The sequence below is a fragment of the Mustela putorius genome, unplaced genomic scaffold, assembly GCF_011764305.1.
Source record: "Mustela putorius furo isolate JIRA1106 unplaced genomic scaffold, ASM1176430v1.1 tig00000461_pilon_pilon_pilon, whole genome shotgun sequence".
In the NCBI taxonomy this organism is placed as follows: domain Eukaryota; kingdom Metazoa; phylum Chordata; class Mammalia; order Carnivora; family Mustelidae; genus Mustela; species Mustela putorius.
The window spans coordinates 1,581,632-1,609,610 of record NW_025421390.1 but is presented as its reverse complement, the minus strand read 5'-3'; the positions used below and the strand labels follow the sequence as shown (position 1 = coordinate 1,609,610).

Here is a 27,979-nt window from a genome sequence, read left to right as displayed (position 1 = left end):
CAGGATTCCCTAGACAAAGCCCAGACCCTGGGGTTTATCACCAATTTCAAATACCTAAAATCATCCCAGACACGCCAGCCTTCTGTTTCTGAATCATGGAATTTTTCAGGCAGTCTGTGTATAGTCTCATTAAAGGCAAAAATATACAAAATGTGAAGCAAAAGAGAAAAGTACAGCTTCATGCCCCATAAGCAATATATGCTTAAAAAAAAAAATCAAGACTCCAAACATCCTCTCTGTCCTGTTTATTTTTTTCTTATCTGTAAAAGCAAAATGTACACAGAGTCTTCACCACATAATGTCAGGGTCGAATCCATGATAAACTGTAGTTTGATAAGAGGCAGGGTCAAGAGACCTTCATCCTGAAATGATCCTTAGCGGTGACTTTTCATTTGTGGGGTTTCAAAACAAGGCCACATTTGGGGTAAAGAAAGGTCTGTGGCAATGTTAACTTGGTGTGCTTTAATGCAGTTTATAAAACAAATCTCCCAAACATTTATTTTTCAGTCAGGCTTCTGCCTAGAGTGGGTTTAGGATAAGCAACAAAATTAAAGAAACCTCCCAAACATTGACATTGGCACTCAAAAAGAAAATAATAATAAAGACACGTATTAAAACATTTCCAGTATATTTTCATCTAAAATGTGTTGACATAAAATTTCTAAGAATGCCTCGTCATTATTAGCGTGTTGTTGTTGTTGTTGTTTTCTTCTCGTAGGAGTTACAAATACTTAGATTTAGACAGCTGGGTTCACACAGATAAAAGGTTCTTTATTAAAAAAACTCAACAATGAGAAAATCATTACGTGAGCCTAGCAGAGGGAAAGCTCTCTTCTGCTCTCAGACTAACCTTAGCCTAGAGCATTCTGGGCTTACTTTGGATTATTGATTTGTCCTCATCTGTCTCCTTCCCTTATCCCCATGAGCACTCCTGCCTTCATGAGTGTGCACCCACCGGGTGACTTCTTTATAAGAAAACACCAGAAGAAATAGTAAGAACGAACAAAATGCAACGTATTCTCCGAACCAGCGGTTCTCAAACTCCAGCAGGCAGAAATACAAAAAGTATGTGAGAAATGCAAAGAATAGGTTTAACGGGTAATTCGGATTCAGATAGGTTACTAAACTCACAGATCCTTTCTAGTTCAAAAGAACATAAGGATGCTGATTTTCCTTTTAATTGGGGGAGGGGAGAGGCACAGCCTGCCATAAACTGGTTGCAGGGGTGTCTGTGAGGACTTCCTGAACAAAGATTCGAAGAAAAGCACCACTCATCTCCTGCCATCCCCAGCCCACCACCTGTGGGAAATGGAGCTGGGTTTGGGGGCTGGGAGAGATAGTGGGGTCCCGAGGCAGGGCCCTGACACACTCCTTCCCAGTGCCAGGGCACTGGCCCCATCTCCAGGGTAATCCAGCAGAGGTTTCTAGAACACTGTGAGAGTGTTAGCACAGAAGGAGGTGCTTCCTGAACTGCGATCTGCACAAAGGAGGGCCACCTCTGTTTGTAACCAAAATGGTTCTGAGCCCCGCAGAGACCAGAGCTGCCTTCCTGAGGACTTTGGCCCAGAGACCCCTGGGTGGCCTCATTTCCTATACTGAGCACAACATTAGCAGCCGCTTAGACAGATGCACAGAGAACTGAAAGGGGGGGCCAGGCTAGTGAGCTGGGACACTCCCACTCCAGGCCTCCCATTCCTCCTGCTGGTAGACCAGCCAGGCTGTACCTACCTACTAACCTGCCGTGCCAGGCGAGCCGGGCTCCACAGTCTCCCCAGGCAGGTGCTCTGGGAGGCCACAGGTGTGTTTGGCACTAACTGGGCAGCAGCGGGCAGTGCTGCTGGGCTCATGCACTTGACTTGGTTCCAATCTCCATTTTTAACCCTCCCAAACCTTCAGTGCTGTGCTGAAAGTGGCCCCCTTCTCAGCGACCCAGCCTGAGTCAGGCTGAATGGCTCAGAGGGAGTCAGGGCACTGTTCGCTCCCAGAGTTTTTCTCGAAGCAGCCACTGCCCTTTGGGGTTCTCCGTCTCATGGTAGTCCTCCCCCAGAGAGGCCAGGGGCTCCGGCGCGAAGAGCTCCGTATCCCATTCCATGTCTTCTCCTGAGATGTTGAAGAGGATCTGTCGGGGGCTCCCCAGGCTGGAAGGGAGGAATGAGGCAGACGGTTTAAGCGTGGTTTGGCTAGTTGCACAGAGAAGGGACGCTCTGAGTCACTATTCCAATGGAGTTAACAGTGGTAACTTGGAGAGTTGGAACTCTCCAAGTGGTAACTCTTGGGAGAGTTGGATCTGGAGGGAGAAAGGCCGAAAGGTGACCAGGAGGGGCCCAGCCGACAAGAAGTTCTCCATCTAAGTCAGGCCAATGCCTTTCCAAGGTAGGGACATCTGATTAGTTTGGTGTTGGTTTCCTCTTGGTGCTATGCCCAACTCAACCCCAAACGCTCATTCAAAATCTGTAGCACAAGGTTGTCAGTGGCACAGCAGGGGTGGCGAGACAATGAAAAAGGGTGGCACAAAGCATGTGGGCCAAGAAGGCCAGAAGGAAGAGCAGGCAGATCCACAGCCAAAGGGACCATGAGGAGTGGTGACAGCAGTGAACCAGGCTGGAGTATGAGCATAGTCTAGGAAAAAACATCTTTAACAATGATCTCCCTCTCCCCAAAGTAGATAAGAATAATTTTTGGTATATAGGTTGGGGACTCAAGTCACATTAAAGAGCACCCCCAGGAGTCTGGAGGACACGAAAACATCTTGGCTGAACGATTTGGTCCGAGCACTTACTCTTTTTTGCAGGCTTTGGGCTTAAATTTCAAGGTGTTGAATGCCCCTTCCACAGCCTTGGGCAAGTAAATGGGGTGCCTCTCGAGCCTCCTCTGAGTGCCAATGGTCCTGCACTCCGTGGTCCTTCGAAACTGGCCATCTGTTGCATGCACAGCGTGCGCAGCGATGTCCTCGGAGTGCCGGCGTGGCGCCCGCAGGATCCAGTTGGAGTGCAGGCTGTGCACCCGGGAGCTGGTGGCAACTGGAAGAGAGAAGCCAGTGCCCCGGGAAAGGAGGACTCTCCCTCAGAGAGGAGCAGGAGAGAGTGCCTCGGGCTGAGAGCCCACGACAAATGCACAGATCCCACAGTGGGTTCTTAGAGAGGATGGGAAAGTCCTGACCCTGCAATTATGGTTAGGGCGACGGCGAAATAGTGATGTGTTCATTAAAAATAAGGACACAGATCTATGTGTACTGACTTGGAGAGCCACCCACGATAGACTGCAAATAGTGAAGTGAAAAGAGCCGAGGACAAAATAGCAAAGAGATCCTGTTGTCCGCAATCTCGGTGGGTTTTTGCTTTCCTTTTGCCCATGTCCTGGCTTTCCCAGGCCCCGCTGTCGAGCAGAGGGCTGGCCTCTGTCTGGGACTGAGGGGCTGCACTGAAGGAGGAGGGCGAGCAGAGGCCCCTGCAAGGAACAGTGAGATCGGGGAGTGGGAGGGATCACCTGCGAAATTCCATGAGACCCTAAATGTCACAGAGACGGTGCTTGGAGGCCAGACCAACTACAAACCACAAGGATCTTTTCTTTGATCCTTTGAGCATTAAGTAAAACACTCAAGAATTATGTAGTACTGGTACCAAAAGTTGGTCCCTCAGCAACAACGGCCAGTAAACCCTGAGTACAATCGTCATCAATGACACCCAGGAGGGCGAGTCAAAGACTGAAGAAACTGACAGTCAAGTAATGGAATTTAAAGGTGGGATGAGCTCATGAAGTGGTGGGATTGGTTGCTTTCTAGCAGGAGAGAGCCAGTGATGCAGGCTGGCAAGGACAAACGCGTCAGTCGCAGCCCTTAGCTTGGTCCCTCTCCAGGGACCCAGGCGGGCCCAGCAGGCCCCCTGCTCCTTTCCTGCCCTGTGCATTGTCCTCAGAGCACTGAGCATGAGGGCCTCAGAGGGCGCTGTGGGCAGACGGGGGGGCAAAGCGGATGAAGGGGCAGTCAGGTCCCGCAGAGAGTGCCAAAGGAGCTCAGGCAGAGCGAGAAGCTAGATTTTTAAATACAGATTCTCTGCTCCTTTTTCTTCTTAAAAAAAAAAAAAAAAAAAAGGTGGTAAAATACAGAGAATCTAAAATTTACCATCCGAGCCATCTTTCAGTGACCAGTCCAGTAGCGCCAAATATATTCCCACTGGCCAGGGACGGCTCTCCAGGACTTTTTCCCCTTGCAAGACTGAAACTCTGTCTTCATACCCATGTCACACCAGCTCCTCCTCTAACCCCTTTCTTTAGTGCTTTGTCTCAGCTTTGGCCAGTGGACCACAGGAAGGAGTTTGGGTCCAAATACATGACAGTGTCGGGTAGGCTGGGAGGTGGCTGCAGATATAGCTAAAGCAAAGCCCCCTCCCCCGCCCCAGGAGAAGAGCAAGCCCTGGGCAGGGCTCTGGTGTGCAGTGTGGGTTTCCCTTTACTCAGGGTTGGGGTTCCCCCATAGCTCCTCCGCCAGCCCACTCCAGAGACTGTCCCCCACCCACCTCCTGCCCCGCCCCAGGCGAGCGCTCACCATCAAAGTCCACGTCCTCATTCGGGGGCTCTGCCTCAGCAGCCCGGGGCCGCTTCTCTGTATCTAGCTCGGCAATGATGGAATCAAAGAAGGCCATGGCCTCGGCCACATCTGCGCTGAACTGGGAGTACTTCTTTGCGGCTGCTTTCTGCTAGAGGCAAGGGGGCAGGAGAGAGAGTTGCCTGAGCCAGCCTCTGAGCACCCACACACAAGCAAGCCACCACCGCCAAAAAGAATGCAGCGTCACTGAAGCAGAATGTATGTGTGGTTATGAATTTGCAGAGTTTAAACAGTAAATTTAAATGAGCTCCCTGGGGGAGGAGGGTGGATGCCCCCATCCGCAACTGCGGTGTGTCAGTGGGTTTCTAATTGCCTCAAGGAGAGACAAGTAAAGAATAAGATCTACCCCGTCCTCACTCAGAGACAGTTATGGATCTTTAGGCAAAATATTTAGTCTTCCCTTGGCCATTTTCCCTGCAGGTAAACACCTGGTTAGGGGACCGTGCAGCTCCTTCCTGGAGGCAATGAGGGGCTCCCAGCAGGAAAGAAAGGACAAGATAGGTTGGAAATGCTCTGAAAGAGCTGTCAGGACCCAAAGTGGCCAAACTTGGGCTCAAGTCATGGAATAAATTGAAGAAAAATTAGTATGATTATTTGAAAAATATAAGGAATGATAAAATACAGAGTTTTAAAAAAAAAGTCTACAGTGTGCCTAACCAGCTTCCAGGCTCTGTCCTGATCTGTTCTTCTTCATGATCTCATTCCTCACCCCTGTCTTCACAAACGCCCACCTGGGGAAGTTCAGGTCCCCTGGTGCACCTCCATGGAGAACTCTCAGTGAAAGGCACAGAATCATCGTGGGAGCCGGTGAAAGACCATCGGAGGAATTTAGGAAAGAAGAGAACTCAGGAAGGATAAGAAGGGACAATGTGTGTTAACTTGGGCTGTTTGATCTCTGTAGAGTTATTTTATTTGTGCTTTATTCGAGTAGAGTGAACACACCATATTACATGAATTTCGGGTGTGCAGTGTAGTGATTTGACAAGTGTATACAGTAGGCTATGTTTACCACAGATGTAACTTCCAGCTATCTCATTATATCGCTATTATAGTATCATTGATGGTATTCCTTATGCTGTGCCTTTTGTTCTCATAACTTAATTCATTCCATAACTGGAAGCCTATATCTCTCACTCTCCTTCACCCATTTTGTCCAACTCCCTATCCCTCCCCTCTGGCATCCATTAGTTTGTTCTCTGTATTTATAGGTCTGCTTCTGCTTTCTGTTTATTCATTTGCTTTTGTTTCTTTTTTAGATTGCACTTATGAGTGGAATCATATGGTATTTGTCTTTCCCAGTCTGACTTATTCCACTTAGCATAATACCCTCCAAGTCCACTCATGTTGTCTCTTAATGATTCAATATTGTCTTTTTATGGCTGTGTAATATTCCAATGTGTGTGTATGTGTGTTTGTGTGACCACATCTTCTTTATCCATTTGTCTATTGATGGACACTTGGATTGCTTCCATAATTTGGTTATTGTAAATAATGCTGCAATAAACCTATATCTTTCCAAATTAGTGTTTTGTGTTCTTTGGGAAAATTCCCAATAGTGGAAATATTGGGACATATAGTACTTCTATTTTTAATTTTTTGAGGAACCTTGATACCATTTTTCACAGTGGCTGCACTAATTTGTATTTTTACCAACAGTGCACAAGAGTTTCTTTTTCTTTACATCATGGTCAACACTTGTTGTTTCTTGTCTTTTTTATTTTAGCCATTCTGATAAGGATAAGGTGATATCTAATTGCAGTTTTGATTTGCACTTCCCTAATGATGAGTGAATTAAGCATCTTTTCCCGTGTCTGTTAGTCATCTATATATCTTCTTTGGAAAAATGTCTCTTAGGTCGTCTGTCCATTTTTTAAATGAGTTTTTATTTTTTGGTATTGAGTTGTATAAGTTCTTTATACATTTTGGATATTAGCTCTTCATTGGCAAATATCTTTTCCCATTCTCCCATTCACTAGGCTGCCTCTTCATTTTGTGGATAGTTTCATTTGCTGTGTAAAAGCTGTTTATTTTGATGTAGTACCAATAGTTTATTTTTACTTTTATTTCCTCTGCTTCAGGAGGTATATCTAGAAAAGTGCTGCTATAGCCAATGTCAGAGAAATTACTGCCTGTGCTTTCTTCTAGGATTTTGATTGTTTTGGGTCTCACATTTAGGTCTTAAATCCATTTTGAGTTCATTTTTGTGTATGTTGTTAGAAAGTGGTCTGATTTTATTCTTTTGCATGTAGCTGTCCCTTTTTCCCAAAACCATTTATCCAAGAGACTGTCTTTTCTCCATTGTATATTCTTGCCTCCTTTGTCTTAGATTAATTGACTTTATAACCATGAGTTTATTTCTGGAGTCCCTATTCTGTTCCATTGATCTATGTGTCTGTCTTTGTGCCATATGTGAGCATTTTTAGAGGGAGATGGTATTAAAAGTGAATATTAAATTACAGGCTGGAATGTTGGGAAATGAAATGATGACATCTGTAGGTACATACAAGATCTTGGTGAAATGTATGCATTTCATACTACTAAAAACATTTTTAAATGGAAAGGTGTTTTTTTTTTTCCTTTTATATTTGTAAGGCACTTTCTTAGAGAAAATTTTGAAAAAGCCCAACATATACTTGAATCTTTTGTGTTATAAGTGGAATACTATCCACATGTACTTAATCTTCCCTCTTCAAAGAGCCCATTAAAATGAAACCAGGAGGACAGAGAGAAGAAAACCTAATGACAAAGGGAGGAATAAAGAGGCCATCAGTGAAAGATATATTTCCAGAAATTTCTGGCAGTTGCAAAGCGACTGAAGGGAGGGAGATATGAAAGAGCAAAAGAACCAGCCTTCTGGAACATCATGGGTTGGGGAAATAAAAGGGTTACAATTGGACCCTTGGGAACTTGAAATGCACCAGACTTGGCAACACCAGGTACACTAAGGGTTCAGAGTGGGGAGCAGGACTAAAACCAGAAGGACTGGTTGGCAGTCTGTATGAGCACAGCAGGCCAGGCCACCAAGCATCCTTCCTGCAGGCAGATGACAGGAGGGCCCATCTCTAAAGCAGGTCATGATACTTGCCCTCCCTGTGGTTTTTCTTAGTGGTCCCTCTGCCTTCAATGTCTCATTGGGGCTGATTCCTACTCATCCATCAAGATGGGCTGGGTCAACTCATTCTCCGCTTAGACACACCCCTCTCCTGTACTGGTCTCTCCTCTAGGCTCCACGGTCTTCAGTCCCTAACCTAATTCTACTATGACACCTATCATTTTAGAAATTTTTGTGTGTGTGTGAAGTGGAAAATAGAGAAACAAAGAATGGAGAAATCCACACAATCTGGACTGAACCCCAAAAGAAGGATGAATATTATTTAATAGGGACGCAAGGTCTGTAGGTCTTTATATCTCAGCGCCCGTGGAAAGGGTGTCTCTGAGTCTCTGACTGAGAAACCTCCATCAGTGTTGGGTTTAAGGCAAGGGTCTCAGTCTCACATGTGGGCATCAGGTTCTTTTTCATGGAGTCACCCTACAAAAAGATCTAAGCTGCTCATTCCTCAGTGTCTCCAGTATGTAGACTTTGGCCAGTAGCTCAGAGCAGCCTGAATCCATTGCTTTCATTTATTAAAGAGTTTAGAAAAGAGTCAGCTTTGGTATCTTAGCTACCAAAGGCTCAGAAATGAGCGAGACCGCAACTATTAGTTATGTTAACAAGAACCCTTGACTGTGGACTCTCGAAAATCTCGTAAATCCAGAAACTCCTCAAGTGTTGTCCTTCGAGGATCACATTTACAAGTTAAAAAGGAAATAATCAGCATATATGATGACTTCAGCCACTGCACTTTCTGTCCATCAAAACCAGTGGACAAAAGCCTTTTCAGCTGCACACTTGCTGGTCATCCCAAATACTTAAATATATTGTTTGCCTCCAAAGCCTCAAGCTTCAGGATTTGAGACTCGGGTCTCCCTCCCACACCTTGCCCTCTCTACGAGGCTGAGAAGTGATTGCCTTCAGGGCCACCCTGACATAGAAGCCCTTCAGCCAGCCCGGGAGGGTCCACTCCTCCAGGTCTTACTTCTGGGGTCTCTGATGGCCCGTCCAACACATTCCCATTCTAAAACTTGCTTCTGCTAGAAGAGCCTATAGATCTTGGTGTGTCTGGAGAATAAGAATGAGACATTAATGACTTTATCTGTGGCTGACCCATATTTACCTGTGTGGCTGAGTCTTATCCCAAAGGAGAGCTCCCCCCACTTGCCCCAACTGCCTTTGTCCATTCCCCCTAAACCCTTTATGGAATAAATAAGTGCAAATGAATAAGCTCTGCTCTTCTCCCTGTACCAACAGCAGTGCAGATGAGCCCCCACAGGGGTGCACCCCAACATCTACCTTTCCCTTCCAGTCCCCAAACTTGACCTAAACCCCCTCCTGGGAAGGCCTTCCCTCAGCTTGTCTTTATGCAGCTGTGACTGCTTCCTGGGTTTCGTGTTCAGCATTCACCTCTGCTAAGATTCGCGCTGGGTAGTAGGAACCAAGATTCTGGTTCATCTCTCCATTGTTGTTGTTGGTTTTTTTTAATATAAGCAAATGTGAATTTATATGTGTATTTACCCACTTTCTTAAAAAACAAAATGACACCTACAAGATAGGGCTGTAAACATTGCTTTCTTCACCCCATGTATCCTGAGGACTTCTTCGCAGCAGTAGACAGAGACCACCCTCTGCCCCGGGGGAACCCTGCCTGGCTCCCCATCGTGTGGACCCACTGTCAGAACAGACCATAGCCCCCTGTCATCAGCTCTTTGGCTTCTCAGTAATCTTTGGCTATCCGAGTTAGTGCTTAATGCATATGCCATTTTGCATTTTGCCAATAATATCCTCGCTTGGGGTAGGCTTCTAATTATAAGTACTCTGTTCTCTATGTATCTGCTTGGTAGAGAGAATGGGAAGCATCAAGCCATCTGGCAAATCAGTCATACCTTATAAAAGTGTACGTTCACATGTCTCCAAATGAAGGTGCCGCGGTGACTTTTCTGAGTCCCAAGGCTAAGCTACACATCTGAGCCTTTTCAAGCCACGGTTTAAACCCAGGCTGACTCTAGGTTTGGTATTTTTCTTTGCTTTCCCAGAGCTTCTGTTGGCCTTTTCTGCCTCCACTGCCACATTCCCTTGGTCTCTAGCACGAGAGAGACAACAACCGAGCTCAGGGTTCAGGCCCCAGACCAATATCACAGGAAAATCTACTTCACAAGGCAGTAGTTGTACAAGAAGGGACGCTAGGCGCCCACACCCCTGGGTGGGATGCAGTACAGTGTCCCCTCTCAGAACTCAGAACTCCGGCTAGAAGAGGATCGCTTCACTCCCAATCCTGACTGTTTTCTAGCCCAGAATCTTTTAACTACGTCTCTGAACAACCTTCCCATTGTACCTGCCCGGGGCCCCGTGTCACAGGGCTCGTGTTCCCTCGCTGTGGGCCCCACAGCGGCCCCGGGGAAGAGGCACGTGGGCTGAAAGCAGCCGTATTGCCTTGCGGGCTCCATTCCCTTGTGCCTTTCCCATGGAACCTTCGGTGGCCTTGGGGTTATCATTTTCCAAGCCTCCCTATCCCACCCCCTTCACACCAGGCCTGGGTCTCCAATTACTTTTCCCTTTGCACTTTCCCCAACTGAACTCCACTACATTTCTCACTGTCATGTCTGAGGCCCCCAGTGCAGTTTATGATATATTCCTGCATTTCACATCATCGGCCATCCTGCCTGATTTTGCCTGCTGTTTGGGTGCCTGGGTTTCTCCCATCCATTCTTTTTCTTCTAGGATCTGTCACTATTGATCTGCAAGAGGTCTGGATTCTACACATTGACCTTCCAGTTCAAACAGCAATATCATGTCAGAGGTCAGGTTGTGGGGGGACATTCTAAACCCACCCAAAGCCCAGAGGACCACCCCTAAATGTCCACCCTCTTCTCACCTCTCCTACTTGGGTATCCCCTTACCTCCGTTGGAGGGCCAGCTCCCATGTCACCTGCCCCCACTGCAGCAGGCAGACATAGGCACATCTCGTCCATGCCCGTGTTCTGACTGGCGCGGACAGTCCACTACCATGCATTGTGTTCTCCTCGTTAGCCCCACATGAGACCAGCAATCTGTAACCTCTTCTTTGGCAATGCTTTGGCAACTAACACTCATGGATAAGACTCCCGTGATAGCTCACCACCAGCCCCTGCCGATATGAGACAGGTTGTGAGAGATACACAACTCCCAACATTCTGATTGAAATTCTACCTGTTTCTCTGCCAAGGAAACTCAGCATACCAGTGTGGTTCCAACAGTGATGCTGAGGGCTGCAGCTCGAGACAATGGGCCATGTCAGGGCAAGCAGACTGCCTTTCCACCTGTGAATGCTGAGTGCCTAGTTCAGGGTCAGGCATGGAGTGGTAATCATTCATTGAGTGAACGAATATATGTTATATACATGCCATTACCTAGGTTTATATTCTCCAATCAGCTTGCATGTTGCCTGTGTATCCTTTTGGATTTAACTTGGCAAATATTAAGAACTCCGTGCTCCTTATTTTTATGGAGTATTGGTAATACTCTGTTGAACGAATAATATCTGGAAATATGAATGTCAGTAAATTTCCAGGACCAGATGTGGAACTAGTCAGGACTGGAGAGACCACTTTCCCTTGGATCATTCTGTTGTGTGACATTATTGCAAAACAGCTCATACTTATCCACAAGCAATTTAATATCACCCAAAAAAGGTGGGGGCTTTTGAGGACAAGCCCTAAAAGCTCTAATACATCTTCTTCACCTCTGCCATCCTTGGGATGGATATTTAAGACCAAGTCCAAGGTGATATTGACCTTATCCTTTTTATATTACAACGCCTAAGAAAGCATTTACCCGCAATTGAAGAGGGATTATGAAGAAAGAAGGGGAGTTTATGAAACAAGGACTGAAACTATGAGAAACAGCAACTAGGAAAAGGGTATATCACTGGAATTTAATTACATACATACATATACCTACATACAAAATTTCAATGAAATTTAAGCTAAATGGTACACTTGCCTGAACTGGGAAAAAAAATGGTGAAATAGAAAAGAGAGCCAAGAAAATCAATCCAAAGAGATAAAAAGAAGGAAGACGTTTGTCATAAACTCTAGTATAACTCGGCTTTGGCATCCCTATCATAACTAAAGGCTACAGTCGTTTTGGAAATGGAGCCACACGGCTTCTGTCTTGATCTTAGATATCATAGACTCATAGGTTGATAGGCTTAGTCTTTTTCCTCTCTGCTTTTTAATCTTAAGGACACTATTTCTTCTGCCCACACCTGGGAGCTCCTCTCCTTACATATCATCTAAATGATCATTCCACTTTAACAAAACACCAAGTAGAAAAAAAAAAATTGCTCACACTTATCAAATAGTTAGAAACCTGATTAAATTGATTTGAATTCATATCCTTGAAGCATTGTATAAAACCAACACATGCAATAAGTGAAACATCACAATCTGTAGAGAGAAGGGATGAATTTATCACTACATGGTGGGAAACTTTGCTTCTTGGGGAAAATTCAAGTTGGATTCTCACTTCCCACTTCCAGTCAAGATACACTGCTGATTCAGAGAAGACTTGGGTTTTTTAAAAATGGAGCTATCAAAAAAGAAAAAAAAATGACAAATACTCAGCTGACCTTGAGACATAAAAGGCTTTCCAAGCAGAAAAGCAATGGAAGAAATATCAAAGACAAAAATGGGTATCTTTGATTACATAAAAATCAGTAGTATTTATATACCAGAAAATGTCAAATAAAATTAAAATACACATAGTAGCTTGGACAAAATATTTTTAGCACCTATGGCAAACAGTGTGCTCATATTCTTAATATGAGTTCATGGAAATAAGAAATATTTACTGGAGCCAAAAGAAAACTGTAGAAGGCTTGAATGGGCAATCCCTTAAACAGGAAGTACACATTGGTTTGATAAGTTAAAAGGGTCCTTCTTTGCTCAAGTAATAATCAAAGAAAAGTATAAAAAATAATGCGATTTATTACATCAGTGAACTTTCTAAATTAATGCAATATTAGTAAGAAGTGCTTTTTAACGCACTGTTGATGAAAGTGTAAATTATAAAATGTTTCTGGAGTAATATGTAGAAGAATCTTTAAAATTGAATGACCTTTAAACTTTGTCCCATTAGTCATACTTTCAGGAATTAATAACGTGACTTATAGAATAGGATGTATTTATTTGTAATTCTTCACAATTAAAGAATGTGAGCTGTTATATTTTTTGTCATTGAAACTTTAGTTTTCAAAAACTAGTTAATGAGGCAGGAAACAATCCACAAAATATAATATTAACCAAAAAGAGATTGTAAAATTATATGATATAAGCCAGATTTAGTAAATTCATACATACACATACATTAGGGTTGTCAAATTTAGCAAATAAAAGTATAAGACAGCAGTTAAATTTCAATTTCACATAAAAAAATGAATAATTTTTTAGGGTTAATATATACCAAATATTGCATGGACATAATTATACTTAAAAAACACATCACTTAATCTTAAATTCAAATTTAAATAAGCATCCTTTGTTTAGGTGGCAACCCTAATTTACATATATGTAAATATACAGGAAATAAATGATTGAAAGAGAATATACCTAAACATTTTATAGTAATTATCTCTAAATGGTAGGATTCTAAGTTCTTTTTATTTTATTTCTTATATTTCTCTGTGTTTTATAAATTTTATCTAATATCATTTTATCACCCATAATTTCTTTCTAAGTTTACCCCCAATGTTGTTTTGATGGTGGTGAACTCTGATCCATTACACACTGGATATTTTAATTATTAGGATATGATTCCATATGAATATACTCAAACTATATTCTACTCCACTAAAAATAAAAGATAATTTTCCACTCAGTGAAAGCAACTGATCTACTACTCTTTCAGATCTTCCACCAAACTTCGTAAGTTTTCTTCTTATACCTTCTTAAGGGCGCCTGGGTGGCTCAGTGGGTTAAGCAAGTGACTTTGGCTTAGGTCATGCTCCCAGGGTCCAGGGGTCCAGCCCCACATAGGGCTCCCTGCTCAGCGGGGAGCCTGCTTTTCCCTCTGCCTCCTGCTCCACTTGCTTATGCTCTCTCTCTCTCTCTCTCTCTCTCTGGCATATAAATAAATAAAATCTTTTAAAAAATAAAATAAACGTTCTTAAGTTACAGTTGGAGTTTCTCAGGTTATTGGTTTATTGAATGTCTGCTCTGTGCCTGGAGCCACGCAAGAGATTGGAGATAGAAAGATAAATCAGATGCAGTCCTCTCACTCAGTGAGCTCATAGCCAGTAGCAGAATGTACAAATGAACAGACAATTACAGTGCTGAGTTCTGGGTGCTGGGTGCTAAGTATTGAGATGGGGGGTTCAGACTCAAGGAGGGGGGGAAATCCACTCTTAGATTGTAGGTGTGAGAAATGGCTTCCTAGGGAAATGCTTTCTCTGCTGTTAAAAGACAAGAAGTTAGCCAGGTGAATCGGGTGTGGTAGAGAGGAAAAGGGGAGGAAGAAGTATTATTACTAGGCTGAGCAAACAGCATGTGCCTGCAGGATAGGATGAAGAATGCATTTATCCATCTTGTGGTCTGACTGAGAGGGGCTTCTGGAACTATATGCTTTGTTATCAATCATCATCATATTGTTTGTCATCTTGTGGAGAACCCTGCCAAGCAAAAGAGAATATCCGTTGCAGCTCATATTGAATTAGTCCCGCCTTTCAACTCTGCAAACCAGATATAGGCCAAGTGATAGAGACTCTCCCAGTAACTGACACTCCAGAAAACCTTCATTTTAATATCACCGTGTTTGCACAAAGTCTCCCCAGCAGATCTGAAAAATAATTTTCAGAGGTGTAAAAACAGATCTAGAATCTGCCTTCTATCCTGTAGGAAATTATACATGCATATTATACATGAAAGATTTGGAATCTTTTTAGATGAATTGGATTCAGATCCCTCTGCCCTAGAGGAGAAAGAAGTTTCTATTTGCTGTTGACGTGGTCTTATATGATGAGCCAGGATTGGGTGGCCTCAATAGAAAATTGACTCTGAAAGCAAACTATTACCAGAATAAAACCACTTGAAATAAAAATCAGTCACTTTTGGCAAACATTCTCCAGAACTCCATTGGTTCTTTTTAAACCATTGTAGCAGGTGAATTTCTTTAGCTGGGGTGGGGTAGGGCAGGGTGCAGGGGTGGGGAGCACTTTGCAGTTAGTTCATCCAGACAGACATATCAGGAATCCAAGCTGCTCAGAATTAGGTAACCCATAAGAGAATTAATAATGCTTTCTTCTCCTTGCAGTGGCTGACCAATAGCCCTCACTTCAGAAAATGTCTGGCTCAAGCCATCTGGGCAGTGTTCCAGGGGGCACTGCAGCCAACCCCTGCTAACAAGCTCTCTGGGCAGAGCAAGCCTTGTCTCGAACTCTTCCTCTTCACCAACCATCAAAACCCAAGCTGTTTAGCTCTACAGAAGGAAGTAAGTTCTGACACAGGCAACAACATGGACGGACCTGGGAAACATGCTGAGTGACAGAAACCAGTCACAGAAGGACAAATGCTATATGATTCCATTTATCTGGGGTTCCCAGAGTAGGCAAAATGATAGAGATGGAAAGCATGACAGAGGTTACCAGGAGTGGGGGTAGCAGGAAAATCAGGAGTTACTGTTTGGGAAGGAGACTTTCTGTTTGGGGTGACAAGAAAGTTCTAGAAAGGAGAGTAGTGGGCTATACACCATTGTGAATGCACTTCATGTCAGTGAATTGCACCCTTAAAAATGGTTAAAATGCTAAATTTTTTAAAAGTTCATTTTACTTAAGAAGACTTTCATATCTTAAGAAATAATCAGACCTTTTATAAAAAAAAAAAAAATCTCCTCGTTCCTAATTGAAGTACTTCAGAGCCTCCCTGACCTCTTAATGGATCCATTTTCTAGTGTACTGCTAATACATTTTGTAAAGTAGTCTAAAAATGTATTAGCTAAGGCTTCATAGTCTTTCAGATGAAGTAAACAATCATTTGGAAAAATCATGGAAGACTAGTGTGAAGAACTCTGGTTATTGTCTGACAAGTAACAATTTGAAAGGGGTCCAGTGTCACACATTTCTCTCTAAAAAAATTTATATAAAATCCAAAGAGAAACACTTAATTTCTTAAGGATTCATTGACTGTGATATACTCCATTATCCATAAGCTGGGGACATCTAAAAAGCACTCATTTAAGGGGCTAAGAAGTGCCATGTGGAAAATGGTAAATATTATGTTTATTTCACCACTCACACACACACACACACAAACTGAAATGGGTGATGAAATGCTCTAGAATTAGATATTAGTGATAGGTTGCACAACTCTGAAGATACTAACTACCACTCAGTAATACACTTTCAAGGGTAAGTTTCATGGTATGTAAATCAAAGCTATTATTTAAGAAAAAAAAAATCCAAGCTGAGAGAAGCAGTCTTTAAGAGGAATGGAAAGATAGAAGTCAAGTATCTCAGAACCCCTCCCAGCAACTGGCAGAAATTACCTAAAGAACTAGGTGAAGGGGGTAGACACAGGCTGAAGCCAGTCACGTCCCAGACAAGACCCCCAAAACAGACGGCAGAAGGAGCAATTCACTCTCCAAGATGCTGAGACAAGGGGCACAAAGAGCAAGAAACACGACAGGATAGCTTTCTGCTTTTTACAGACATTTTTCTGTAATGGAGAACTCTGTCATGGACAGAGGCTTTAACAACTTCAGAGGCTTTCGACAAAGATCGTCAGGCGGATGTGTGGTCCATCCATGCCTCCAGCATCTGAATTCCCCGCTGGGTCCAGAAGGGATAGCCAGAAGTTAGGTACCCGGGTGCCACTGCCTGGACCCTCACTAAGATGCAAGGCAAGCTTGTCGCAGCAGGGGCTCTAAGAAATCACCACCAGAAACGTGTGGACTGGTTTATTGCCTTGCTTTTCCACAAGCGTGACCACCCACAAGGACAGGGACTTTGACTTGCTCACCAGTATTTAGAACAGCTCCTGACATATACCCAGTTCCTGACAACAATAACGTGTTGAGGAAGGGAGGGAGGGAGGCAGGGCGGACATAGCTATTGAGGAGGTGTTACTTAAAAATTATTGAGGGCATCACTAGCCCCATCACTCGTGGTTTCTTTTCTTTTCTTTTTTTTTTTTTTTTAAAGATTTTATTTATTTGACAGAGAGAGACAGATCACAAGTAAGCAGAGCAGCAGGCAGAGAGAGAGGGGGAAGCAGGCTTCCCACTGAGCAGAGAGCCCGATGCAATGCGGGGCTCAATCCCAGAACCCTGGGATCATGACCTGAGCTGAAGGCAGAGGCTTAACCCACTGAGCCACCCAGGTGCTTCTCACTTGTGATTTCTGTACCACGGCCCATATGAGAATTTCTGCAACGTAAAGCTGAGGGGGAAAAAAATCTCACTTCCACTAACCAAAGGGTATGAGTTCTTCCTCTTAGACAGAATTTTAATACGAATCCAGCTCTCTTTATGGTAGCTTCCAAGAGATACAGAGCCAAACTCCTCCGTAGCTGCTGAATTATGATCTACGCAGCCTTGATTTTCTGTTGATGTTTTATTCTCTCCCAGTTGTCCTATTTCTGCGGCTGCTTTACTCTGCCGGCAGGTGGCTCATCTCAAGTACTTCGCAGGATAAGTGAGGAAGAATGAAAAAGTGTTTCTGTGGAAATGGTTTGAAGATATAGTCCGCCCCACTGTGAAGTTCCTCTTGCAGCTGAACTCAAGCCTTCTGCCCAGCTTTCTTCCTAGTGCAAAAGTAGACAACACACACTCAGGGTTTCGGTGCTGCAGGGACCAAGAGTAAAAATGGAGTCAGAGGTAGCCGTGTGCAGGGAAGGTGTCGAGACGAAGGGAAATCTGACTCACAGATGGTGGGGAGGAGAGAGCTCGATGCTTCGGGTCTGGGTTTCTCCTGCACAGGGGAGCCCGGGCCACGCAGCCCCTATGAGAGCGCTTCTCCCCTCTCACAGAATCCACGCGGGACAGGAAGCATGTACCTCCCTGATGACTCTCCCTGGCCCGGGTGTGCAGGATAAAGTAGCCTGCTCACCTCATCCTGAGGGGCCACACACCCTCCTCTGACAGATATTTTACATTTTCTGATTGAAAGGCAGAGTGGCTCCGTGGGCAAGCGTGTAAGCTCTGGCACCGTGCAGACCCAGTTTAAATCCTGGCTCTCTCCTCATCAGGCGCACAGCCTTCCCTAAATCGCTTCCTGTCTTGGAAACCCAGCTCTCCCCTCTGTGGACTGGGGCTAGTACTCGGCACGTGTGGAGGACAGTCAGAAGTCAGGACTAACTGCTGATTGTCACTGGCTGGGCCCGGGGCCATTGCCGAAGAGCAGGGCTGGGGCACGAGGAGGAGACTGGCGGGTGCCACTTTGCTGACGGGAATGCCCGAGGTGCCCAGGGCGGGGGCTTGGGTGGCTTTGCCTTATTGGTTCAGAAACTCCATGTTCCAGGTCAGGACCCACTTCCGATATGCTCTCCTTCAGCCACTTGAATTTTGCACCGTGTTGGAAACTCTAACACTGGAGCCTCTAAACAGTGAGTCCCAAACTATGGCTCATACCTGATGCTGACACAAAAATTCTCTGCTGTGGGTTTTTTGTTTGGACTTCAAAACGTTGCAGACCATGTGTTTCATTCATTTTCATAATGACCTCCTGTTTGGAGGGAGGAGCAGACTGTCACAGGGCCTGGCCAGGAACCCCTTGGTGCAGGGGCTGGGGAGGGCCTCCCCAGGCTTGCTTCCCTTCTGGCCTGTCCTCACTATGATCCACACGGGTACTCATCCCGTGGTACTCATCCCGGCTCGCCCATCTCCAGGGGGCTGGGACCCCAGATCATTTGGCAACCTGATGTATCGTTCCTTAGCCATTGTTAACATTTCAGCAGGCCCGACTAGGAATGCCATACCAGGATATGAGAAAATGTGAGTCTGGACCCTGGAATGGCTTGGGGAATAAATTTAGTGTGTCATGACCCGCATGCGAAACAACTAAAAAAAAAAAAAAGTATCGAGTGTTTTGAAAAAAATATCAGAGTACCACACAGAGAATAGGAATAACTGTATCTCATGAATTTTTGTTTTGGTTGTATTGAATAAACTAGGTTAGTATCAAAAATATATATTTTTTCTTTTTTTTAATTTAAATTCAATTAACCAACATATAGTAATCATTAGTTTCAGAGGTAGTGTTCAATATCTCATCAATTGTATATAACATATATTTCTTACTGAGAGTTTTAAACAGAACAGCCTAGAAACCATTATCTTTTCAGAAAAGAGAGACAGACTGGGGGCTAGTCAATTCGTGAGGAGGGAGAAAAGGTCTCCACGGTGCTGTGGTGCCCAGAGAACACCGCTCACTCCCTACCCCAAGGCCAGCGCTTCCGTCATCTGGACACAAAAGACCAGACTTTATAAAGCATTCATAAGTGACCAGTGGTTGTGCTTTGGGGACAGAAAAATGACAAAGATGCTGTTTCAGCTTGATCACGCATACCAAAGTGGCTGCCGTGCACCAAAGAGACACACAAGCAACATGCCACGGGAGAATGTGATAAAGGCTAGAACAGAGATGTGTTTAGACTAATGGGAGAGAAAAGAAAAGGCTAATTCTGCAGAGGGCTGTGCTCATTTCCTAGGGCCACAATAACTAAGTCCCACCTCCTGGGCCACTTGGAGCAACAGAAACTTATTGTTCCAGTCTGGAAGCCAGAAGTCTGAGGCCAAGATCTTGTCAGGGCCATGTTCTCTTTAAAGCATTAGGGAAGGATGTGGCCCAGGCCCCACCCAGTTTCTGGGAGGTCCCCGGCTTGTAGCGGCCAAGTCCAGACCTCACCTAGGGTTCCCCGTGTGTGTGTGTGTGTGTGTGTGTGTGTGTGTGTGTGTTTTCATCTCAGTTTCCCCTTCTTATAGGACATTGGTGTTGTCAGATTAGGGCCCCACCCTAATACCCACAATCAACTAGTTTTATCTGTAATCAGCCTAGCTCCAAATAAAGTCACCCTCTGAGTTATAGGGTGTTAGGATTTAAAAATATGATTCTGGGGAAACACAATTCAGCACATGATAAGGGCTCAGGAGAAGGAATGGTGTTTACCTGAAACCTGAAGATCAGCAGGCATTTTCTACAAATGCAGGAAGGGGATGACATTCCAGAAGAAAGGAGCTCTCGGGTCCCCTGCTCCTCCCACCCAACTAGCCCTGGAGAGGGCACCCATTATGTCTCAGGTACACCCGGCATCCTTCTCTTTCTTTAGGAGTCACAAAGGAGAGTGCTGGTCTGCCGGAGACTAAGAAGCCTCCCACACCTTCCACTGCAAAGTTAGTAAGCCCTGGAAGACCTACTATGTGCCAGGTCCTATCACAGACAGGATCTTGCTTTTGCCTCAAGGGGTATGTTCTTATTTCCATTTCTATGCTACAGAAACCAAGGCCCAGAGAGGCCAAGATAACCTGACCAAGGTACACAGCTGGTAAAGAAACCACTAAAATTCAGGTCTTGGTCCTACTAACAACAAAGCCATTTTAAAACTTCTTTCTGGGTGAGCCTAGGTGGCTCAGTGGGTGAAGCCTCTGCCTTCAGCTCAGGTCGTGATCCCACGGTCCTGGGATCAAGCCCCACATCGGGCTCTCTGCTCGGTGGGGAGCCTGCTCCCTCCTCTCTCTCTGCCTGCCTCTCTGCCTACTTGTGATCTCTCTCTCTGTCAAATAAATAAATAAAATCTTTAAAAACACACACACACACACACTTTTTTCTGGTCACATCATGGTGAGAGGCATCTCCCGAGGAAATGTGCACGTTGTGTCCACAGGGCCAGAACTGGTGTTCTGTGCCTAAGCCCTCCCTGGACCTTCAGACTGCTGAACTAGGAAGAGTGCAAGGAGGAGCGGAGCCAGGCTTTCTAAAGAGACAACTGCATTTTTTTTTTTTCTTTTTCAGGAAAATGTGGTGCCTGGAGGGACTCTAACCAGAGCCGAGAACCCCACGATATCCAACTACGAGGGACTCCAGAGCCCCCTGCAGTCCCGTCTGTCATGGGAGGTGACCCTGAAGGAACTGTACTGGCCGGTCACAGGGTCTGTTCTGGAACCCAAGAGTAGGTACGGGGGCATTGATGTATTTTGGGGGTTAACAAACATGGTTACTTAAACCACTGCCACCTGGGATAAAAATGCAGACAGCTGAAACCAGTGGGGGGAGGCCAAGGCCTAGAGATCTGATAGCTGGCCAATCAGTCATTCAATGGTAATAGGGCCTCCGTAGCCCATTTAGGAGTCACAAAGGAGAGTGCTGGTCTGCCGGAAACAGGATGTTTCGCTCTGCGGAAACAGGATGTGGGAGAGACAGGTCCACTGTCCAGGCATCAGGGAAAGATCGGTGGGAATTTCAAACAGCCTCAAACCTCAGGCATTTGGGGGTGGGGGTGGGGGATAAAAATAAAAAATTGAGGACTGAAGGAAGGAGTGCTCCAAGGAATTGGAGGTCCTGCCAGAACAGGTCACTGAGCCTCAGCTTGACCCTCCGGGACACAGGAGTCTGTCGCAGCTCCCCTGTGGCATTAGTGGAAAGCTCAAAGAGGGATACTGTGTACAAACACCGGGGTGAGTAGCAACCACGAAATAACTGCCGGTACTTGCGCTAATTTCCTGCTTGGACTGCCCGGGCTTGAAGCCTCCAGGGCCCTGCAAAGCTCTCCTGCCCTCTCCGTGAAGTCACGGGGTGTCTGGAGGCTGCGCCCGAGTCCCCCGGAGGCCGGGACCCAACCCGCGGATGGAGCCCCTCCTCCTGCCTTCGGCTCCCGTGGAGCCGAACACCTCGAAGTCGGAAAGCATCTGGTTCCCGGGAAGAGCGCACGTCTGCCTGGGATGTTCAGGGGCCACCCAAGCGTCCTACCGTCCATCAGGCGGGCGGCACATGACGAATACGCCAAGCAAACGTGCAAACGTCGTGCGCTGACCCCAAGCCCAGGTCTCGCCCCAGGCTGCCCTGCACACACCGCGAACCCCCGTCCCCAGGGCCTCACCCAGGAAGAGAAGCAGCAGGGGACGGCCACCCTGCCCCAGGCAGGGGAGGGCGGTGGAGAGTCTCTAAGGGAGGACGAGCTGGGGCTCCAAAGGTGCAGACGAGTTAAGTGGCGCGCGCGAAGGGAATGGGGCGAGCCAAGTCCCCCTCGCGCACCTGGGGCTCTCGGAAGAATTCTCGGCGCAGCTGTGCGTCTCAGCGGCGCTTACCTTTCTTTCTTTGGAGGTGGGCCGGCCGGGGCTCCTCTCCGCGCTTTCCGAGGCAGCGGAGGAGGGGGACGAGAGGCCGGGGGCGCGACTGGGCTTCAGGTCGTGCAGGCTGCTGAGGTACTTCTTCCGCAAGGCCAGCAGCTCCTGCAAGTACTGCAGGCAGTCCTGGGGGCGCGACAGCAGCCACGCCCGGTCCCCCTCCTGCTGCAGGCAGTACAGGCTGCTGTCCATGCTGCTGATGCTTGTGGACGTCTTCAAGGACTCGCTGAATTTCTCCCCGTGGTCCCCGACCACGTACATGGAGCTGCTGCGGGTCAGCCTCACGGTGGGGCTGGCCGGGTCGTAGCTGGGACCCGTGGCCACCCCCGCCTTCCTCTGCGGGCCCGAGTTAAAGATGGAGTGCAGCTTTCTGAGCATAGTGCTGGATTTCTCCCCGCGGGTGCCTTCCAGCTGCCTGCGCCGTGCCACTTGATCTAGCTGGGGAGAGACGAGCCAGCACGCAGGCCTCCTGCCATCTGCCTGCCAGGAGGCCTCGTATCTCCGGAATCCCAGAGACGGCGGCCAGCGGGGTCAGGCGGGCAGGCTGGGCAGCTCTCCTGGGGGGCACATTTCCATGCCCCAACCACGGTGCCATCCACCACCCGGAAACACAAGGTGGGGCACCGGGAGCTTACAAGCAAGAGGCCTGGTGGCCTCTAAGCCCGCTTGAATGCAAGCACCTTCAATGCTCTTCCACGGAAGGCCCCAGCTGGATGTGGAAAGCGTGACCGTGCATTTCCTGCACCGCTATTTTCTCTCCTGCTCCTTTTCCATGTCTGGATGTGGTCTTTCTCCGTCTGATTTGATCTTGGTCTGGATTTGTATGTTTCCACCTGGGCCAAGCTGGCTCTGGTCCTGAACGCCTGGCTAAATCCTACCGGGCCAGAACACCGCGAAGCCAAAACCCCTGTGTTGCTTGAGGTAAAATCCAGTCCCCTGCGAGAGGCCAGGGTGGACAGAGCCAGAGCTGTTGGCCCGAGGCTCTCAGATCTTCGATAAGCTGGGCCCTGTCTGCGTCCTGCAGGCCTGTCACCCTGCCGTAACGGGACCTTGCCGCGGTTACGGGATAGCAGCCCATTGTGGAGACAGGAGGATTCAGGTGTCCGGACCACAGCTTTCTGCACAAAAGCCTTAGTGAAAGTAGGGTGGCCACAGAGATGGGGCAGACCTGTTCTTTAACTTAGCTAAACATATTTTTTATTTAAACAGACTAGTCAGAGTCAGACACAAACTATTTTTCCAAGAGCATCCTCTGAGTGCCCTGAGATCTCGGGGATGTCCCCTCAAGGATTTTTCTCAGGCTAATAGGACACATGGTTATTGCCTTCATTTCTCTACACAGCCTGGTTCTCTCCCAGACTTCACAGAGAAAGCTATAGCCTATAAATCTGCAGCCCAGGCATTTGCTTAAGCTGGGATAGGTGTTAGAGGAAATCCACAAGACCCCATAAACAGGTTGTGGGGTGTCACTGGCTGTGTGTACCCGCATGGTTTATTTCTGCCGGGTTTCCATTTTGTTTGTTTTTGCCATATGAAAGAGAGAAAGTGTTAGTGGTTTTTTCAGATCTTCAAAGAATTCAGTGTCAGTGGCACGTTAATTTACTGAACTGTCGTGGCATCCTTGGGAGAGAAGAGTCCTTTCCATTCATTATTGGTCCTCAATTCACAGATGAGGAAGGTGAGCCTGGAGTGGTTAGGAGACTTACTAAGGTCTAAGTTGGTGAGTGAGAAATTTGTCCTCAAACCCAACCACCCAGCTTCAAAGGCCGGCATGCTGGCCTTATGGCCCCCCTCAGTGCCCTGGGCCCGTGACATCACACCCTCTGAGGTCCTGCCCATCCTTCTGGCTTTTCACCGGCACAATATTGAAGCACTCAGAATAAATGAGCACTCACAGAATTTCTGCCTAAAGGAATCCAGGGACTGTGACCTTTCTCAGTAGCTTCTGCCAGTGGACTTAGGATGATCCTAATTCTACATGGATTTAGAAAAAGGTTAGATAAAAAATGAATTCTGATCTATATTATATCCAGAATGTCCCAAGAATCTAATCTGTTGATCTCAAAGAGAATGAAACTATCTTCCTATGTATTTTTCTCCTCTCTGCTCTTGTTTCCTTGCTGGATTCTTCCTGAGGGCCAGATTTATGAAGAAAAGTGATGAAAAATTCTAGTGACATCACTAGCAGAGCATTTCATGAATACTAAGGCACAGGACATGGGCAGGAGGTATGACCCAGCTTGATGACTCTCCCCTCCTGTGTCAGACAGTCTCGAAGCCACCCCTTTCTCCAGAGCTCCTGCTGAGGGAGTCAAGGGGAGAGAATACATTCTCCCTACAAAAATACTTGTCATCTCTGTTTGGGAAAGTTCATCTCCAATAACAACAGCCTTTATATCTCATTTAGATTTTTCTCATAGCCTCACCAGAAGAAATGGGTGAAATCACCTTGTGGCCTTCAAAAGTACACTACAAATGCCCATCAGATCCCAAATCAGGGATCCCAGTTATGACTCCTCCCGTGCAAGGTGGAGAATTCTGGGCAAGCACCCAGCTGGGGAAGGGGAGAAGGACCTGCATCCCTGTACCCAGCCTCCACACCCGCTATAGACAGGAAGGACCCAACTGGTCCTGGAGCTGAGTTCCCCACTCCACATAGACCAGATGCACTCTCCATGTAGATATTAAGAGCCTTGAGGCGTGACCAGAGCCCCAGAGAACTGGCATAAGGTGACTCAGTGTGTCAAACCTTGCTTCATTCCAGAATTTCTCAGACTCCAAGGGCAGAATCCCAGAGGGAAGCTGAGGGGTCCAGAGGGGTCTAGAGGACTTGTTCCGAAGCAATGCCAATGCCAGGTGATGGTAGCTATGGGCAGGAGGCGTGGAGGGTGTTGGCGCTTCTTTCTACTCCTACGCCAGCCTTGTCCCTGCTGCTGGGGCTGCCGCCATGCTCACAGCCTGGTGGGCAGGGCAGCTGGCAGGAAAGAATGCGCGCATGGGCCTCACGTGAAGTGGGTGTGACTCACAGGTCTGCCCTCTACTATCTTAGCAAAGCTGCTTAAACCCTGAGCTTTGGTGTTTTCCTCTGCAAAAATAGATATTACCTATTTCATAGAGTTGTTGTAAGGATTAAATGAGACAAAAGAGAGGGAGAACTTAACACATTATATTTGCTCAGTCCAAAGTGTTAATATGAAATCATATAATTAATAAATAATATAAAACTATTGTTATTACTATGACTATCTCGTGGTTTCCAGGGTACTTTCCAAACTGTTGTTCCAGGCGAATATTCTGCACCCAGACCTCTCGTCCTTTGATATGTGTAAATATCATAGGCTAAGGCCCAGCCCTAGTAACAGTCTGCGTAGAAATCACTGGTTGAGCCTGCCATCCTGGCCAATGCTGGGTTTCCCTAGGATGCTAGCTTTCCAGAATAGCCCACTGAGCTCTTTGAGGGCACATGGCCAGGCTTTCTGTCCCTGCTAGCACAGAGCGAAGAGAGCACCTAACCACGTCCCTCGCCCATAGTTGGGTGTGCTGACCATTACTGTGCTGTAACCCAGATGGTCTCAGGGTTGCTGCTTCTCCACTCCCACCACACTGCAGCTGTGCTTCCCATAGAGTCCCGAGTCAAAGCGGATGATCTATACACTCGTCCTGTGTCTAGACATCCCATTGGCTGTGTCCCCAACATGCAAGAGACCCTGAGTCAGCACTTCCCAGCAGGCAGGTAAATAGAGAGGAGGAATGAAGGAGGGAATGCGGAGGAAGAGAGGGGAAGCTGAGAAAAGGAAGAGATCGAATCATCCATGCTGAATATTTAATGAAGAGTCAGATTACAAAGCTTGACAACATGGATCCCATGTCACGTTGGTCCATTTCCACAGCGCATTGGAACATTGCGCTTTCTGGTTATGCTACAAATGGAGAGGAAAAGAGTTTCCCCTGGAGACACCCTCCTGTGGCTCAGAGGCAGTGCCCTGTGCCTTTGGATCTCTATCCAGTGCAGCACAACCCCTCTGGAAGCAGAGTAACTCCTGCTGCCCTGTGCTTGGTTCTCTGCATGTGGAGACTGAAAATGGATTGACAGAAGGTTCTGCTGTGCCTTCGTGCTGTAACCGACTTGGAAATCCCTTAAAAATGTGCCAGGGAGCAAACATCAGATCCTCTGTGCTTCATAAGACTAAAAATGTTCTGGCACCTGAATACACAGAGCGTTGGTGACTGCACTTGTAGACGCCCCTGGAAGGCACCACTCCAGTTTGGGAACTGTTGCCAATCAGGAGGCAGGATGGGCGGTAGGCTAACTTGGACGGGCCAAGATCAGTGAGAGACTGGGCTGAAGAAATGTGGGGGGTGACATCAGGCAGTTAAAAGAGGCTTAGACTGGTTCTTTGAAAGAATTAGTAAGCTCAATAAACCCCTGGCCAGACATATCAAAAAGAAAAGAGAAAAGACCCAAATTAATAAAATTGAGAACGAAAGAGGAGAGATCACAACCAACACCAAGGAAATTACAAACAATTTTAGGAACCTATTATGAACAACAATCTGCCAACAAATTAGGCAATCTGGAAGAAACGGATGCATTCCTAGAAACAAATAAACTACCAAAACTGAAACGGGAAGAAATGGGAAACCTGAACAGACCCATAACCAGCAAGGAAATTGAAGCAATAATAAAAAAAAAAAATCTCCCAACAAACAAGAGCCCAGGGCTAGACGGCTTCCCAGGAGAATTCTACCAAACATTTAAAGAAGAACGAATACCTATTCTTCTGAAGCTGTTTCAAAAAATTGAAATAGAAGGAAAACTTTCAAACTCGTTCTGTGAGGCCAGCATTACCTTGATTCCCCAAATGGACAAAGACACCACCAAAAAGGAGAATTACAGACCAATATCCCTGATGAACATGGATTCAAAAATTCTCACAAAAGGTACTAGCCAATAGGATCCAACAGTACATTAAAAAGATTATTCACTATGACCAAGTGGGATTTATTCCTGGGTTGCAAGGTTGAGTCAACATCTGCAAAGCAGTCAATGTGATAGAATACATTAATAAAAGAAAGAATAAGAACCATATGATCCTCTCAACTGATGCAGAAAAGCATTTGACAAAATAGACAAAGTACAGCATCCCTTCTTGATTAAAACTCTCCACACTGTAGGGATAGAGGGAACATACCTCAATATCATAAAAGCCATCTATGTAAAGCCCACAGTGAATTATCATTCTCAATGGGGAAAAACTGAGAGCTTTTCTCTTAAAGTCAGGAACACGACAGGGATGACCATTCTCACCACTGTTGTTTAACATAGTACTAGAAGTGCTAGCCTCAGCAATCAGACAACAATAAGAAATAAAAGGCATCTGAATCAACAAAGAAAAAGTCTAACTCTCACTCTTCACAGATGATATGATACTTTATGTGGAAAACCCAAAAGACTCCACCCCAAGATGCTAGAACTCTACAGAAATTCAGCAAAGTGGCAGGATATAAAATCAATGCATAGAAAATCAGTTGCATTTCTGTACACTAACAATGAGACAGAAAAAAGAGAAATTAAGGACTCAATCCCGTTTACAACTGCACCAAAAAAACTTAAGATACTTAGGAAGAAACCTAATGAAAGGAGTAAAGGATCTGTACTTTAAAAACTGTAGAACACTTATGAAAGAAATTGAGGAAGACAATGGAAACATATTCCATGCTCATAGATAGGAAGCAAAATAAGTCAATCAGAGAAAAACAATTACTATATGTTTCGCTTATATGTGGAATATAGGAAACAGCCAGAAGATCATAGGGGAAGGGAAGGAAAACTGAATGGGAAGTAATAGATAGGGAGACAAACCATAAGAGACTCAACTATAGGAAACAAACTGGGGGTGGCTGGAGGGGGGTGTTGAGTGGGGGGCTGGGGTAACTGGGCAATGGGTATTAAGGAGGGCACATGATGTGAT

At 46.0% G+C, this 27,979-nt stretch overlaps 1 protein-coding gene across 1 annotated transcript; it reads right to left on the bottom strand.

The window, feature by feature from the left end:
• Window positions 1–750: 750 nt before the first annotated feature.
• CUNH13orf42 (chromosome unknown C13orf42 homolog) lies at window positions 751–22,426 on the bottom strand. Its single transcript, XM_004775227.3, has 4 exons — window positions 21,969–22,426; window positions 4,544–4,691; window positions 2,780–3,020; window positions 751–2,138 (listed from the first exon to the last, which is right to left on the bottom strand). The coding sequence occupies exons 1-4, from the start codon at window positions 22,383–22,385 to the stop codon at window positions 1,964–1,966; spliced, it is 981 nt and encodes a 326-aa protein (XP_004775284.1). The 5' UTR covers window positions 22,386–22,426; the 3' UTR covers window positions 751–1,963.
• Window positions 22,427–27,979: the final 5,553 nt, after the last annotated feature.

What these genes read in the sequence shown, in the direction of transcription:
- CUNH13orf42 (XM_004775227.3), bottom strand. Translation starts at nt 22,385, where the DNA reads ATGCTCAGAAAGCTGCACTCCATCTTTAACTCGGGCCCGCAGAGGAAG. An exon ending in CCACCTCCAAAGAAAGAAAG is followed by an intron (nt 4,692 to 21,968) that starts GTAAGCGCCGCT and finishes TGCCTCTAGCAG; the next exon opens with AAAGCAGCCGCAAAGAAGTA. An exon ending in TGAGGACGTGGACTTTGATG is followed by an intron (nt 3,021 to 4,543) that starts GTGAGCGCTCGC and finishes TCTCTCTTCCAG; the next exon opens with TTGCCACCAGCTCCCGGGTG.